We start from the raw sequence: 14,068 nt of genomic DNA on the forward strand, positions 1-14,068 counted from the left end.
GGACTACGCACGTTTGGAGAAGAAGCCTACGTTCATATACCATCTGAGAGACGTGGAAAACTTGAACCACGAGCTCAAAAATGTACGTTCATAGGTTATGTAGCAGGTAGTAAAGGGTGGAGGTTTTACAACTTTGATTCCAACAAAGTCGTCGAGTCTTCTATGGCTGTTTTCACGGAAGACAAGACACCGATGTTAGAAGCCACACCCGATTCGAACCTATCCAAAGGTAGCTTAACTCATATCCTAAATGCTCTACAACTTGGTGATTTCGACGCTGAGGAGGCTGTGATGCAACAAGACGCTCTCGTAGCACAAGTCAAAAACGCCCTGAAGGATGGTGATCCTACCATACCAAAAACCTACGCGGAGGCCATGAGAAGACCCGATGCAGATAAGTGGATGGAAGCATGCAAAAGAGAAATGGATCAATTTGATGAGATGGGTGTGTGGGAAGAAAGTGACTTGCCTGCTGGAAGAAAAGTAACACAAGCCAAATGGGTATTTGACATCAAATCTGACGGAACTTACAAAGCCCGGTATGTTGCGAAGGGTTTTACCCAGATTGAAGGTATCAATTTCAAGGAGACTTTTGCACCTACCGCCAGCTTCGCCGTACTGAGGATGCTAGTAGTTGTTGCCGCGATGCTCCAATGGCACACCCTCAAATTCGATGTCACCACGGCCTACCTTCACAGCGATATGGACGAAGACATCTGGGTCCTACCTCCTCCTGGCTATGGTCATCGATCGAGAGTAATGAAGTGCTTGAAAGCTTTATATGGAACGAAGCAAGCTGGGAGATGTTGGTGGAAGTTCATAGCGGCCAAATTAGAAAGCATGGGATTCACGCCAAGCCAGTTCAATATGAGCTTCTATATCTTTCGACGAGGGAACGATACGTGTCTCCTCTGGTTGCATGTCGATGACGGTGCGGTTACAGGTAGCAGCATCCCCTTACTGCGTGAGATAGAACAAGGCTTACACGCTGAGATCAAAATCAAATGGGGGACTGAGCTGAAATCGATGGTGGGAGTTGAAATCAACTGAACCTCACCTTCTACTTTTGAACTGTCACAACCCAAGCTCACGAACCAAATCATCTCTGACAACGCCGACCTTCTTTCCGTACTTAGCGCTGAAAACCCGATTCAAGTATTGACAAGACTTGAGACCTGCTCGTCTTATCCACCGGTAGATGGGGGGAGATACTTATCTATCATTGGATCTTTAAGTTACTTAGCTGTTGGCACCAGACCCAATCTGTCTTACTCGGTCAACTTCTTAGCAAGATATGCAAAGACACCTCAAGATGCTCATTGGAACGCTTTGAAACACCTGCTACGATATTTGCGGAATACGGCAGGAATGGGACTAATTATCAATCCCAAGGCGAACAAATACCGAGCACCGATGGAAACATTTGTGGATGCGAACTGGGGAGGAGAATTCGGGAGATCATCTTACGGTCATGTAACACAATTGTTTGGGGTACCTGTGGCTTGGGTAGCGAGGAGACAGGCTTGTGTGGCGACTTCGACTTGTCATGCGGAATTCATGGCAATAGGAGCTGCTTGTAGGGATTCGGTTTGGCTACACTCACTGGCAGCGGATATGCTTCCAGACTTACCATCACCTTTATTACTTTGTGACAACTCATCATCAGTACATGTATCAAAGGACAACTCCGCGAACAAAAGAACTCGACATGCAGACAGAGAATATTATTACATAAATGAACAACTATTTAAGAAGAAAGTCAACATTCAATGGATACCAGCAGCCGAGCAAGTAGCAGACGTGTTTACCAAACCCTTAGGACCAACTAAACATAGGGAAGCTGTTAAAATGCTGGGAATGAGGGCTTAGTTTTTTTTATTTTTGTTTCTTGTTTTGTTTTTTCTATTTTTTGTTTTCTTTTTGTGGAGGTTTTTGTCTAGTCCTGGGGGGGAGTGTTGAGTTTTAGAGTCTACTGTACATGACTAGACTAAAACCTTGTACGCGTAGTAGCATAGTCTTGTACTGGGGGTAGCAGTTTGGTTAGATAGCGCTCGCTCCACCCGATCTGTTCCGTTTCTTCACCATCGAAGATTGGAACTGTTCTCGGATGGGGTGAAGCGACGAGCGCTGACCTTTAGCTTTAACAGGTTAGTTAGCTTTGCAAGACCATCGAAGATTGGAACTGTTCTCGGATCGGGTGAAGCGACGAGCGCTGACCTTTAGCTTTAACACGCTCGACGCCTCGCGAGGATGCGCGAGCGTGGGACTTTGCTAAGTTTAGTCGAGGCTATGGAATTCTTTGACAGGGAGATTCTTTTCATCTCACGTGCTCACTTCTCTTGTCTGTTTCTGACAGCGCGCACAGACCACCTCGACAAAAAATCTTTGTCGAAGTGGCAAGCTTTTCGGGAACGACAGACCAAGGCCAGTGGCAGTGCTGTCCTTGACAACATCGTGTCTCTCACACCGTTTTCTCATAGCCCAACGGATCCGAATGTGACTTGTACCGTCAGACAGTCAAGACGCACTGCCACTCACCGTCCCACGGATTCGGCGAATGAAGCTCCGGATTTTCTGTTTGCATAAAGTCCGAGTCTCCAGGCAAGCTTTTGCGTCCGACTTCGGCAAGGAGAGCCCGTGCCTTGACCTCCACCTTCAGTCTCCCATCGAGGACCTCTCGGGAGTTGAGTCTCACATCAATGGCCTTATGAGAGAATGAAGTCTGTTTAAAATAGATCAGATTGACAATTTTTTTCATCATGATATCATCAGATATATGTGATGTAATAATTATAAACTCAAGAAAGTCGCACGCACGTATTGTTCCAATCACTGGGAGGATAATTCTGTCACTCGAATTTTGAATTTCGGCAATCTATGTATGAGATGTAGTGACATGAGTTGAGATGGCACATGCTGGTACATGGCTTATAATGAGCAGCTACCTTTGGTTGCGAAAGAGGTCGATATCCCCCCAGCTCATCACATAAATATCTCATCCTCACTGTACCTTTTGCTTCACTTCAGGATTGTTTCACCGTTGATATTTTTTTATAATGCTCGCCACCAGCTTTCCTATTGCCATTGCGGCCCTCGTGGCTATCGTGGCCAACCCAACTGTCAAGGCTACTGAGCATACTCTCTGCTTCAACTATTTCATGCAGAAGGATGGGTGTGTCTTTTCAACTGCTGATCCGCGTACTCGTTGTGATATCCATGGTCACCCTCCCAAGAAGGGTGTATGTGAGGTAAGGTTCATTCCTAATCTTTTCTTTGTCCGCCGCACATTCTGACCTATGGATTGTATCTTCAATAGCTCAAACCTCCTGCAGGGCAAACTCACCAACGTCGTGAGGAACATACTCTAGACCGTCGTTACGATACTCCTGAGGGCGCTCAAAGTGTTAGTATTATGCTATTTATTCTTCAAATCTATTTGAAACTAACTCGCATGTGATCTACTACAGTTTTTTGTTGCTGGTGGAAATGGAGTGAGTAGAAAGAGACTTTCTGGCTTGTCTTTCAATAACCAATAATTTTGATTTTTAGATCTGCGGTTTCTATGATACCAATAACCCCGGTGCTTGTCTTTGGACTGGAGCTGAGGACGCAGCAGGAAACCCGTTAGGAGGATGGTTAAATGAGTAAATATCACATAATTTCAAAAAGATTCAAATAAACCATTCTTGCAGATTTTTATTGACTTGTTCGTCAAATCAGCACGAAGACCTCGAATTGTGGCAAGTTTCTTTATATCATGCGGGAGAAACGACCTGAGACGGTAATCTATGTCCCCGTTGTTGATGGTTCGTCCTTGGTTATCTTACCGAAATGAGGAAGCGAGACAAACGTTGGGTATCATCTAAAGATAACTCTCGGTTCTTTTCAGGATGTGACTTTGGTGTCAAAACCCCAGACAACGGATGTTTTCATATCGGTGTGACTAGAGCTGTAAGTTTCTGAATCTTGATCTTCAAGTTGAATGGTTGTATCTGACTTTGTGGTACTTGGATAGACTTTCTTTGCTCTTCAACCTACAGAAGAAGAGAAGAACCAAGGTTACCTTACTGGTCTCACCTGGGATTTGTGAGTATTTCAACTTTGGTTTGTTTCTTTTTGATTTTTGTTGATTTTTGATGTTTTGAAATCGACAGCGACAACCTCAGTGGTCAGCACACCCGAAATGGACCTGTTTAGAACAAGGTCATTCATTCCATGATGTGCTTAGTGATGCAATCAATATGACTTCCGCATTCAGTACACAACTGCCTATATGCCTGAACACGTTCAATGTACTCTCAGAATGACCTTAATGTTGACTGCTTGATAACACTCATCAGTCGTTTCCTCATTATCTTGTTTCCGCAATCCTTGTCTATTTCACCTTACTATCGTATTTTCCTAGTCTTCATCGATTTTTGTATTTGATGCCCTCGACATTCAAGTTTTGAGAGACATTCTAACCACGCAGATCACAATTTCACCTAGCCTTGCTGACCGCGATTGTTCTCAGGACTGAAGAGGACCAAGACGCCTTATGATCTTGGGTTCTAGTGCCTAGGTAGTAGGATCTTACTATATGTGTAAGACTTCAAAACGTGCATCCTGCATACGGTTTGACCGTGGTACAATTACGCCGTTCCATTCAGTGGTTGGTGAGGGTTTCTGGCAGGCAGGCAAAGAATCGAAAAAAGAGGGTACTGATTCAGGTGGTGGGCGCGCCTTTGAAGCAAAAAAAACATTAAAAACATACAAAAATCTTCTCAGAAACAGCAATCAAGGCTATGATGAAGCTCAAACACAAATGGGGATGTGGGAAGAGCTCTGTTTCAGGTCAAGATGACCACCCTTTCAAGATAACAATTACAGATATGTATGTTTTGTTGAAGAACTAAGTTAAGGGTCCTGCAACTCATGAGATGAACAACTGTTAGCGAAAAAATCTTACGTTTGGATGTTATAAGTCTCTTTGAGGGATATTTGAACCACTTCTGAACAACAAATCAGATCAGAACCTCAATCAACCTACAACCTTTACTCTGAATTCCGTTTTAAGAAACCCTTCCTTGTACTACGAGTACTCGCTCGACGATAGCTAGATTACCAGCTTCCAGGAGCTGTGGCTTCCAAGTCTGACACTTTTCATCTTTTGTCACTAATCAGAGTACCAAGAGCCCACCAAGTAAGGTACTGGACAACATAATTGAACAAATCTGAGTAAAAACAAATCTAACAATGAATAAAGTATTGCGTAGTTTGTATTAGATCATGATATTAAGAGGATCTGTCTCTTGATATATATGTATTATGGATTGGGGGCTCAAGCAGGATCGTTAAAAGAGTTGACCATTTTCTTTTGACAATATGTATGCAACCAAAACCACAGCCAGGCGCGCCTCAAGCTTGAACGCGGCCTTGAAACACAAAGATTTCAATGGATATAATCACATGTGAGACCTAGAATGGGAAAAGGCTTGAAGAGATTCTTTTGCGGATCCTCCAACCTGTAAGTGTTGTATCTAGGATCACTATAGTCTAAGAGACCGGGTTTGAGCTCATCTGAGTTTGGTAAACGATTCAAGTCAAGACTCGAACCCCAATTTACCTTGACTGTCAGCTCAGCCTCGAGGTTGACTGTTCCATAAATCACAGCCTTACAAGAGTGCTCAAAAAGAAAAGGCAACAAGGTATAAATACATTCTTTTGCCTGTGATTGAAACATAAATCACTCAAACTCATTCTTTGGTTCTCTTGATTCTCAAAACCATCAAATTCAAGAAACTAAAATCAAAAAGTTTTTACATTTAACCTTTTATACAATCCAAAACCCCATTCAACCAATTTTCTTTCTCTTTCGTCTCTCTCTCTCTCTCTTTCTTCCCAAAAGATGACCCAATGAAAAAAACATCGTTATTTTTTCCCAAATCAAACAAAGAAACCACAAATAGTTCACCAAGAATGTTCAATATCCAAAACGATTCTTTCGATCCATCTAGGAATCAACCAATCCCGACCTCTCAGCTCGACAATCAATTTCTTAGCCAATCCAATCTGACCTAATTCTTTTAATCTTCTCAATAAGATCCCATAAGAATCTAAATCTTTTCTACAAGAAGATTTAAAGAATTCCATGGCTTCTTGAATTTGATGTGTAGAAAGAAGTGTATCTAATAAAGCATGTTCGATCACTTCATTGATTTGATGTCCATGTGATTTCATTCGATCTATCAGTTTCATTGCTTCTTTAAACTTGGTACTCTTCAGTTGGTTCTCACTTGATCTGTATTCGTTCACATATGCTCGTAAGTAACCTTGAATTAGAGCAGTATACGTGATCGCAGTTGTAGCACTACATCCAACAAAATCAGTACTATAAAACACACAAACAAATCAACCAGCCAAATAATAATTTGAAAACTTACATTCCTTTCTGTTCAATCTCATCTACTAATCCAACAGCAATTTCAAGTTCTTCAAGTTGACCCGATCTACATAAATGATGTACGATCGAACCATAAGTGATCGCATTAGCTTTAAGACCTAAACTATCCATTAAGTTTAACAATTTCTTAGCCAAAGTTTGATCACCACCTAATTTCATTAAAACATTTAATAAGATTGTAAATGAAATCACATCAGGTTGAATTGAAATAGATTCAAATCTTTTTAAAACCATGAGGATTGAATTTAAATCATTAGATTTCGAATAGAAATTTAAAAAATGATTTAATGTAGTCGAATTTAATTTTGGATCACTCTTCTTGATGATCATCTTTTGGATTAATCCTTCAGCTCTTTCAATTAATTTGTATCGTAAAAGAGATGAAATTATTAAATTGAATCCTTCAATTGGAAACTGATTTGAAAGTTTAATCGATTCTTTATTAAGTAAGATTGAATCAATAGCTTCTAATCCTAAATCGATTGATTTACTTGAAGCAGAACTAAAAGAAGTACTGATCATTAAACATCTAATGTTTAAATCAGCTTCAAGTCGATCTTCAAGTCTCATTCGATCATAAAACCTTTTAGTCACTTCATAATCTTGTTTCCATATCGTTCCACGTAAGATTGATGCCCATAAATAAAGTGACATTCCTTTACAAGATTTGCGTACGAATCTAATCACTTCTTCTACTTTTTCTAGATCTCCTAATCTAGCAAACGTAGTGAGAAAGACACCAATGATCCTTTGAGTGAGTAAGATCGGTTTAGAAACTTTCTTAGGCGATTTCGATTTCTTCAGTTGGTCATCTTCTGATTGGTCTTGAATTAAACTCAATGGATCTTCTTCAACATAAATTCCATCTTCTATCAAATTAGAACTATTTAAATGAATCACAGGTTCTTTCCAATCTAGCTGAATCCAACCAGGTTCATCAGGCAACGAATCAGGTCCTTCAAACCCTTCACGAATCCTGTACCAAAGATCTTCAGCTGATCTTCTTCCACCATCTCTTTCTCCTCTAAACGTTCTTCTCATAAACCTAATCATCCTTTCATCACTCTCAACCCCATGATCTGTTTCTTCCCCTACGTAACTTGTCGTTGGTCTTTTCCACATTAATGCTAATTCAATCGATCTTATAAAATATTTGACTCTTTCTGAATCCGATAATCGGTTTATATACTTTTCTTTTGGCCATTGGATTGTAGAAGAAATCGAAGTTAATAAAGAATTAATTAAAGTTTCTAGTTTAGGTCCCTTGGTCATCATAGCTGAAATAGCAATCAAACCTGTAAAGAATTGTCCATCGATTGAAATTAATTCTTGGTTTAATTCTTGGGTTTCAACTGATCCAATTCCACTACCCGGTCCAAACTTAGCATCTCCTGATCTTCTTATCCTTTCTTTTCGTTTAGAAGTCTCTTTAATCCCATTCCAAACTTGTAAAACTTTCTCAAATTGGTTTTTCGAAATCGATTCCCAAGCCCATTCACCAAGTACCCCAATGGTAGGTCGATCACCTACCAAAACCAAGACTTGGCAACATCCTTTCCATTCTTCTTCTGACAAGTTTTCAGGTAAAGTCGTCTTTAACTTAATCAACACTAGATTTAATAAACTTAATAAAGTTTCACGTTGGATAGAGAATTCTAGTCCGGTATCTAGTTTATAGATTTCATGAAAACCTTTGATGATAGATGAATGAAAGGCTTCAGGATGTGATGTAGGTAATGATAAACCACGGTGTAGGTGGACTAAGGCAGCATTGTGGAGTGATGCGATTGATGCACTTAGGTGTGGGATCGGATAGTTTCTTGTTGGTTTTGGAAACGAAGGTCTTGGTGGATGAGATGAGTTTGAGTTTGAGTTGGTTTGATGAGATTTGATTGGACTTGAATGGATTGGAAAGATGATAGGATCGATTTGATGAGTTGGATAACCATAAGGAGGAATCGATCGATTAAACCAAAGTGGTGGATTTGATGAGTTGTTAGTAGTTGTTGTTCTTCTTGGTATTCTTTTAGATGAGTTGGATTGGTTTCTGATATTTTTGAAACTGGCAGTCTTCTGGGTGGTTCTTGATAAATTTATTTTCATTTTACAATTTGGATTTCTTTTTACTTCTTCATGGCTCATGGGACACACTTCACTTCATTTTCCAATACTCGACTCATCACGATAATATGCTTATAAACAGTGATTGATAAAGTCGGTCTTCATTCGCACTCGGAGTTTCAAAAAAACTTGACGATCCCAGTCTGAAGAATTATTTCTGGAACCAGAACTGTTCATCACCATTTATTGCTTACTCCATGGACGATAATATGATCAGTTCGGTAAATTCATCTTACTTGTGTGTGTTTTCAACAGTTTTCATCCAAGACATTCAATATCCATATTCTAAACCTCATATCCACATTATTTTGATTCTACAATTACCCATATTTGAAGTTCAATACAATCCAGAAATTGAAATGCTTTTTTCTTTGCTTGACTCTGTGTAGATCGACTCGATCAAATCGATAGCCAACCAATACCCACTCCAATCATCCGCCTTAATACAAGCTTATTCCGATCTAAGCGCCGGTAAGGAAATTCTTTTTCTTTCCCTTACCCTTGTACAATCAAATTTCATCTCGCTTAACACTCTAACTTCGCTTTGGGTTTTGAATAGCACAGCAATGGATTGATTTACGTATTCAAACTTGTTCTTTGGAATCAAATTCATCCAAGGTTGTTTTACTTAGAGGAAAACCTAATCTAACTGTAAGTCAATCCATTCTATCATATCTTTTTTTCGAACTTATCATGATTGTAGAACCAAGAAGTGGAATGATCGGTTTAGAAATGAATTTTTTTAATTCCTGATCAAAAGATTTTTCGAGTTGATTTTTTTTTCATTCTTCATTCTTTATCATTTTTTCTTCATTATTGTATTCTTGGAATCCTCTAACCTTTTAAAACTTTCATTCTTTTTTTCCTTAATCTTATTCATTTTCTTTTTATATATATGACTTTTTCAAACTTACATAGGAACCCGAAAGATTAGTTTATCCAATTTCTTTAACCCAATCCACCAATTTCAAAACGTAAGTCAAATCCCAATCTTTCCCTTTCCATTCCAAACCATTTCATCACCAAAGTATTCTAAAACTTTCAATCCATTTCTTTTCCTTTTTTTCTTTTTCATGGTAGGTTAAAAAATTTATTTAATCAGATTGGTTTTTCAACTCAAAAGATCTTACTAGCAATTATATCAAATGATTCATCAATAGTTTATTATGAATTATCAAATGGAATCGTTTCACCTAAAGAAGTACCCGAATAAACCAATCAAAAACGATTCATGATCTTTTTTTTCCCTCTTGTTTTGGAGTTTTGCAAGATAGGGTTCGAGGGTTCATGGTTTTTTTTGGATTTATAACTTTTTTTTAACAAAATATTTTGTTAGTATATTATGACTTGTTTTTAGTAAGGTCATCTGTCTTTTTTTAAAGAAGACTTGGTTCACTACATTGCTGTTGATCAAGCTCAGGAATGGGACTTTCGTATTGACTCTGTACTATCTCATATAGGTATTTGAAGACAAAGTAATAGAAAAAAAACTCCAATAGGATCTAGGAAATCGATTGTATCGTCTGATCTGTGCATTACCAGCTATTCAAGAAAGGTTTTAGTAGGCAAAAAGAAATCACCTAAACTAGAGTGAAGTGATGTGAAATGAATCTAGTCACAATCATAAGATAGAAAGGCTATTGTATGGGAGTCTGGGTGATTCGAGCTAAAACTCATGAGAAAAGCTTTTAGCCTGAATCGTCGCATAGAGACCTACATAGTTGAACTTGGATTGTAAAGGATAAGATATGCAGGATTAAAGCCAAGGACAGTGCAACTGATTCAAAGGCAACAAAAAGGTCCAATATGGGGCGGAGACTGAGTAAACGTATTACCAAAGATAAAAGAGGGCTATAGGCGGGTGGGATGGATATTTTATATATATATTGATTTCCTTTGAGAATAACAAGTGAAGAAGTGAGAACCGAAAACATTCACTTGATCATAAGTCATCATCAAAACGATGGTCAACAGCATCTCATTACGAAAAGGTAATGAGGGATTATTGCAAAGATTGTATCAAAATGAAATCACGCACTTGGCTTACACATCATTTCGTCGTGGCACACATGGCACCTGTAAATAACCAATTCTCGTGTCTAGAAGCTTCCTCCTAGTGTCCATGAATTTTGGAGATTTTGGTAAAACAAGAAACACAACTGAAGGGGGGTTTATGCCATATGATGATTCTAGAGTTTTCTTAGTGAAGCTTTCATATTAATATCATTGCTTAAATATTAGGAGCTCTTTTACATGATAATAGTAGTAAACTAGTTGATAGGATTCGATTACAATTGAAGTAGCTTTTAGTTAGACAGATAAATGAATGGATTGAAAAGAAAACTAACTGAAAAGTGATTCTGTACATGAAAGACGAAAGTGTGGAAAATGGGCTTTTAGAAGAGAAGATATGAGCGACCATAAAGACCATCCAAAATTAACATCCGCTTCTGTTTCCATCAAATTGGAAAGACGATCGATGATTGTTGAAGCCGTTGAGTAAGTTGTATATTAAATATTCTTAGGACGTGTTGGTATTTGTGATATCTTTCAATGCTAATCAGGCAAATTGCCACTGTGATTTAATAAAAGTAAAGTCAGAAAACCTCAACTAAAATATCAAACAAAAGAATTGGTGGCCATGAGACATCCTACTCACTTGCATACCGTGCAATCTACCTTGGTCTGGTGATCCTAGCTTTGCAAATGCACCAGGTGAAAAGTCCAAGTCAAAGTGAGAACATCCTGTACACCTGTCTACCACCACCACATCAATACTATTAGATCCGTAGGTTGCCCTGATCCGTTTTCCGCAAATCCTGTGATATCAAGGAAAAAGTACGTCATCTTGGTCAACTTTTCATCTCTATCTCTCCGATCAGTTCATCATAGTTTTCAAAGATATACGAACGGATTTGAGTTAGGGTTGGCACCTGCCCAAAAGGAATCGTATATAGTATGGCTAACAGCTACAATCATATCTTGATTTCCACTTTGTCGTCCACACGAGCCAAGACTTGGGGAGTAAACTGTGAAAGTCGTGGATCAAGGCGTTAGTAAAGCTGACCGGTATTCAATGTTTTCTGTTGACTGACATGTTGCATCCCCATGATAGGTCACAGCAGCGAATCTTTCTGTTGGCCGGGCCACGCGGTTTGGTTCCGAACGAGCCATGTGACGTGCTTCCGGATAAGAGTCGTCCATATGGTATGTTTCCGGATGAGACATATCCATTTGATGTGTTTCCGGATGAGCCATATGTTGTGTTTCCGGATGAAGTAAGTGAGGTGTTTCTGGATTACCAAATGAGACGTCCATAGAATCCGTCAATTCGACAAATCCCAGTAAAGAGATTGATTGTTTTGGTAAACCGAGAACAGATCGATCTGTTAAAGCGATCAGGGCAAGTATAAGCTTGAGAGACGATTGAAATTCCATTATGTTCATATCTTGTGCAGCCAGGCAGAAGCTCTTTGTTGAGTAGAGAGATAAGACAGATAATTAATTGAGATAAGGAGCAAAGGCTTAGGTTACGTCTTGATATGTGGGATGAAATCTTACATTCGCTTTTCGTCGGCTCATTGATGAGTGATATTTGAAGCCTTTTGAGTTCTGCCTTCTACTTTGTGGAATGGAGTAGCGGATCTAAATGAAGCTTAACAGCCCATTCATTTTGAAATTCTAACTCGGTTTTCAACCGTCCAGCTGACATTTAAATGTTGAACAATCTTCTCTTCTGAGTCTTTTAGGGGAGCCTCCAGCCGACTTTTCTTGTTCCTCGCTGTTGTCAGTTTCTTATACCTCAGCCCTAGACCATTTCGGAGTTTCTGCTCTCTGAATGGTGGGTGAACGATTGTCTTAAGCTCACCTTGGATCTTCGGCCTACAGAACTTCAATTTTTCATTCAATCATTCTTTTGTAATTTTTCGCTTTTGCTGAGCAATCTTTCTGGTCGGAGTGGCGCTAGAGAAGCAAGAACATCCACCTTCTCTGGCAATTTCTTGAATTTTGAAGTAGACCAACGCTGGAAAGGAATGCGCGCCCGATGGGCGTTTCCTCGGGAGCATCGGGATTCCGGATTATCTGTGAGAATTCTCAGGTCATTATACAGAACCACTTATAGACATACATGTATTTTCACATATCCTTGTAGCCGGACGGACCGCTCCCAATTTGCTGCGCGTGAGTTCCGTAGCCCCGAGCGTCACACCTCCAGCAACCCATGGTTCACATGCCACGCGACTTTTCAACCTGTCTGAATTTCTCATCTTTGCAAGTTCAACGTCCCTGGCCAACCCACATCAAATGAATAAAACTGAACTCATGTTCAATTCAAGATGAACCAACATACCAAATCAATGATTCAATCGAGCCAGAAACATGGGAACAATCATCAAAAACTGCTAAATCACAATGAGGACAACAAAAAGTCGGATCTTTGAATGACAAACTTATGAAATAATCGAATTCAATTCAGGAGATCATTCATGTTTTTGCTTGAGATGGAAATCAAAAAAATAGAAAACGGTTTAAGATTGAATTAGATGCGCTTGTTCAAATCAATAGACATAGAAAACGATCAACTCAACAGATCAAGATTCAAAATCCTTCCTCTTTATCTCAACATATCATCAATCAAGATTTAAGAGATGGAAGCTCGCAAAATACTGACTGATTTGAGTCGAAAGTGGCAGGATTCAACTTCAAGCGATATTTCACTTGAATTTCAATTTGATCACCAAAAATGAGTCAATGAGAGGTATGGAATTAGAGATTTTACTGGGACTGTGGTGTAAGTCGAAGCATGCAGTTTATTGTATATGTCCATCTTGTGATTGACATGAGGAATTTCACTGATGAATTATTTTAAATTTTATTTGCCTTTAACTTTAACTTTACCATTCTATTGTTTTTGTTTTGTTTTTTTGGATGACTAACTTTATATTTAACAAGAAAGCACAAAACAAGTATAAAAAGGTTTTTGGATCCAAAAAATTTGAATGAGTTTGAAAAGAAAAATTCATCAAAAGGTGATCGAGTTACTAAAATCAAACTTGAGTGAATCGCTTCATCTGGAGTGTAATTATTATTATGTTTCTCTTTGTCTTATTTTTCTCTTTTGTTGTCCTTCTTTATGATCATCAGAATGCAAAATAACAACAATCAAAGTCTTTGTCTTCTTTCGCATTTCTACTTTTTGGCAGGTGATCTTTGAGTGTCTTGTTTGAGGTGTGTGTGTTTTTACCAAGACCCCCGAAACGAGAATTGAGGTTTCCTTTGCTCAGCATTTACCCAGACTGGTGCACCTAAGAGATGACAGTGTTTATATTTTCTCATTACATTATATCTTGATTGTCTCTAACCTGATATCTTCCTCATTTTTGTGTGTGTTTTGGGGGTATTGATATATGGGATGAACTCATTATATCAATTTCATGACAATGCTGTAGATCTGAAGCCTTCCTTCTGCTTTAATTCCTATGGTGGATTGATACCAGAATCTCT

At 39.0% G+C, this 14,068-nt stretch overlaps 4 protein-coding genes across 4 annotated transcripts; 2 read left to right on the top strand and 2 right to left on the bottom strand.

Moving 5' to 3' along the window:
• Window positions 1–3,056: 3,056 nt before the first annotated feature.
• On the top strand, window positions 3,057–4,197 carry MELLADRAFT_52166 (uncharacterized protein; the record flags this gene model as incomplete). The annotated part of the gene is made up of 8 exons (XM_007408042.1): window positions 3,057–3,248; window positions 3,317–3,403; window positions 3,468–3,491; window positions 3,550–3,644; window positions 3,721–3,806; window positions 3,890–3,951; window positions 4,016–4,086; window positions 4,155–4,197. The coding sequence occupies 8 exons, from the start codon at window positions 3,057–3,059 to the stop codon at window positions 4,195–4,197; spliced, it is 660 nt and encodes a 219-aa protein (XP_007408104.1).
• A 1,370-nt stretch (window positions 4,198–5,567) lies between these two features.
• On the bottom strand, window positions 5,568–6,704 carry MELLADRAFT_74506 (uncharacterized protein; the record flags this gene model as incomplete). Its single annotated transcript, XM_007408164.1, has 2 exons — window positions 5,568–6,349; window positions 6,423–6,704. The coding sequence occupies 2 exons, from the start codon at window positions 6,674–6,676 to the stop codon at window positions 5,950–5,952; spliced, it is 654 nt and encodes a 217-aa protein (XP_007408226.1).
• A 2,056-nt stretch (window positions 6,705–8,760) lies between these two features.
• Window positions 8,761–9,776, top strand: MELLADRAFT_104929 (uncharacterized protein; the record flags this gene model as incomplete). The annotated part of the gene is made up of 5 exons (XM_007408043.1): window positions 8,761–8,784; window positions 8,953–9,034; window positions 9,123–9,214; window positions 9,482–9,537; window positions 9,644–9,776. The coding sequence occupies 5 exons, from the start codon at window positions 8,761–8,763 to the stop codon at window positions 9,774–9,776; spliced, it is 387 nt and encodes a 128-aa protein (XP_007408105.1).
• A 1,398-nt stretch (window positions 9,777–11,174) lies between these two features.
• MELLADRAFT_34889 (Non-catalytic module family EXPN) lies at window positions 11,175–11,608 on the bottom strand (the record flags this gene model as incomplete). Its single annotated transcript, XM_007408163.1, has 2 exons — window positions 11,175–11,382; window positions 11,475–11,608. Coding segments are annotated over 2 exons (342 nt in total), but the record flags the coding sequence as incomplete, so codon positions are not given.
• Between the last annotated feature and the right edge of the window lie 2,460 nt (window positions 11,609–14,068).

This window comes from Melampsora larici-populina (genome assembly GCF_000204055.1).
Source record: "Melampsora larici-populina 98AG31 unplaced genomic scaffold MELLAscaffold_11, whole genome shotgun sequence".
In the NCBI taxonomy this organism is placed as follows: domain Eukaryota; kingdom Fungi; phylum Basidiomycota; class Pucciniomycetes; order Pucciniales; family Melampsoraceae; genus Melampsora; species Melampsora laricis-populina.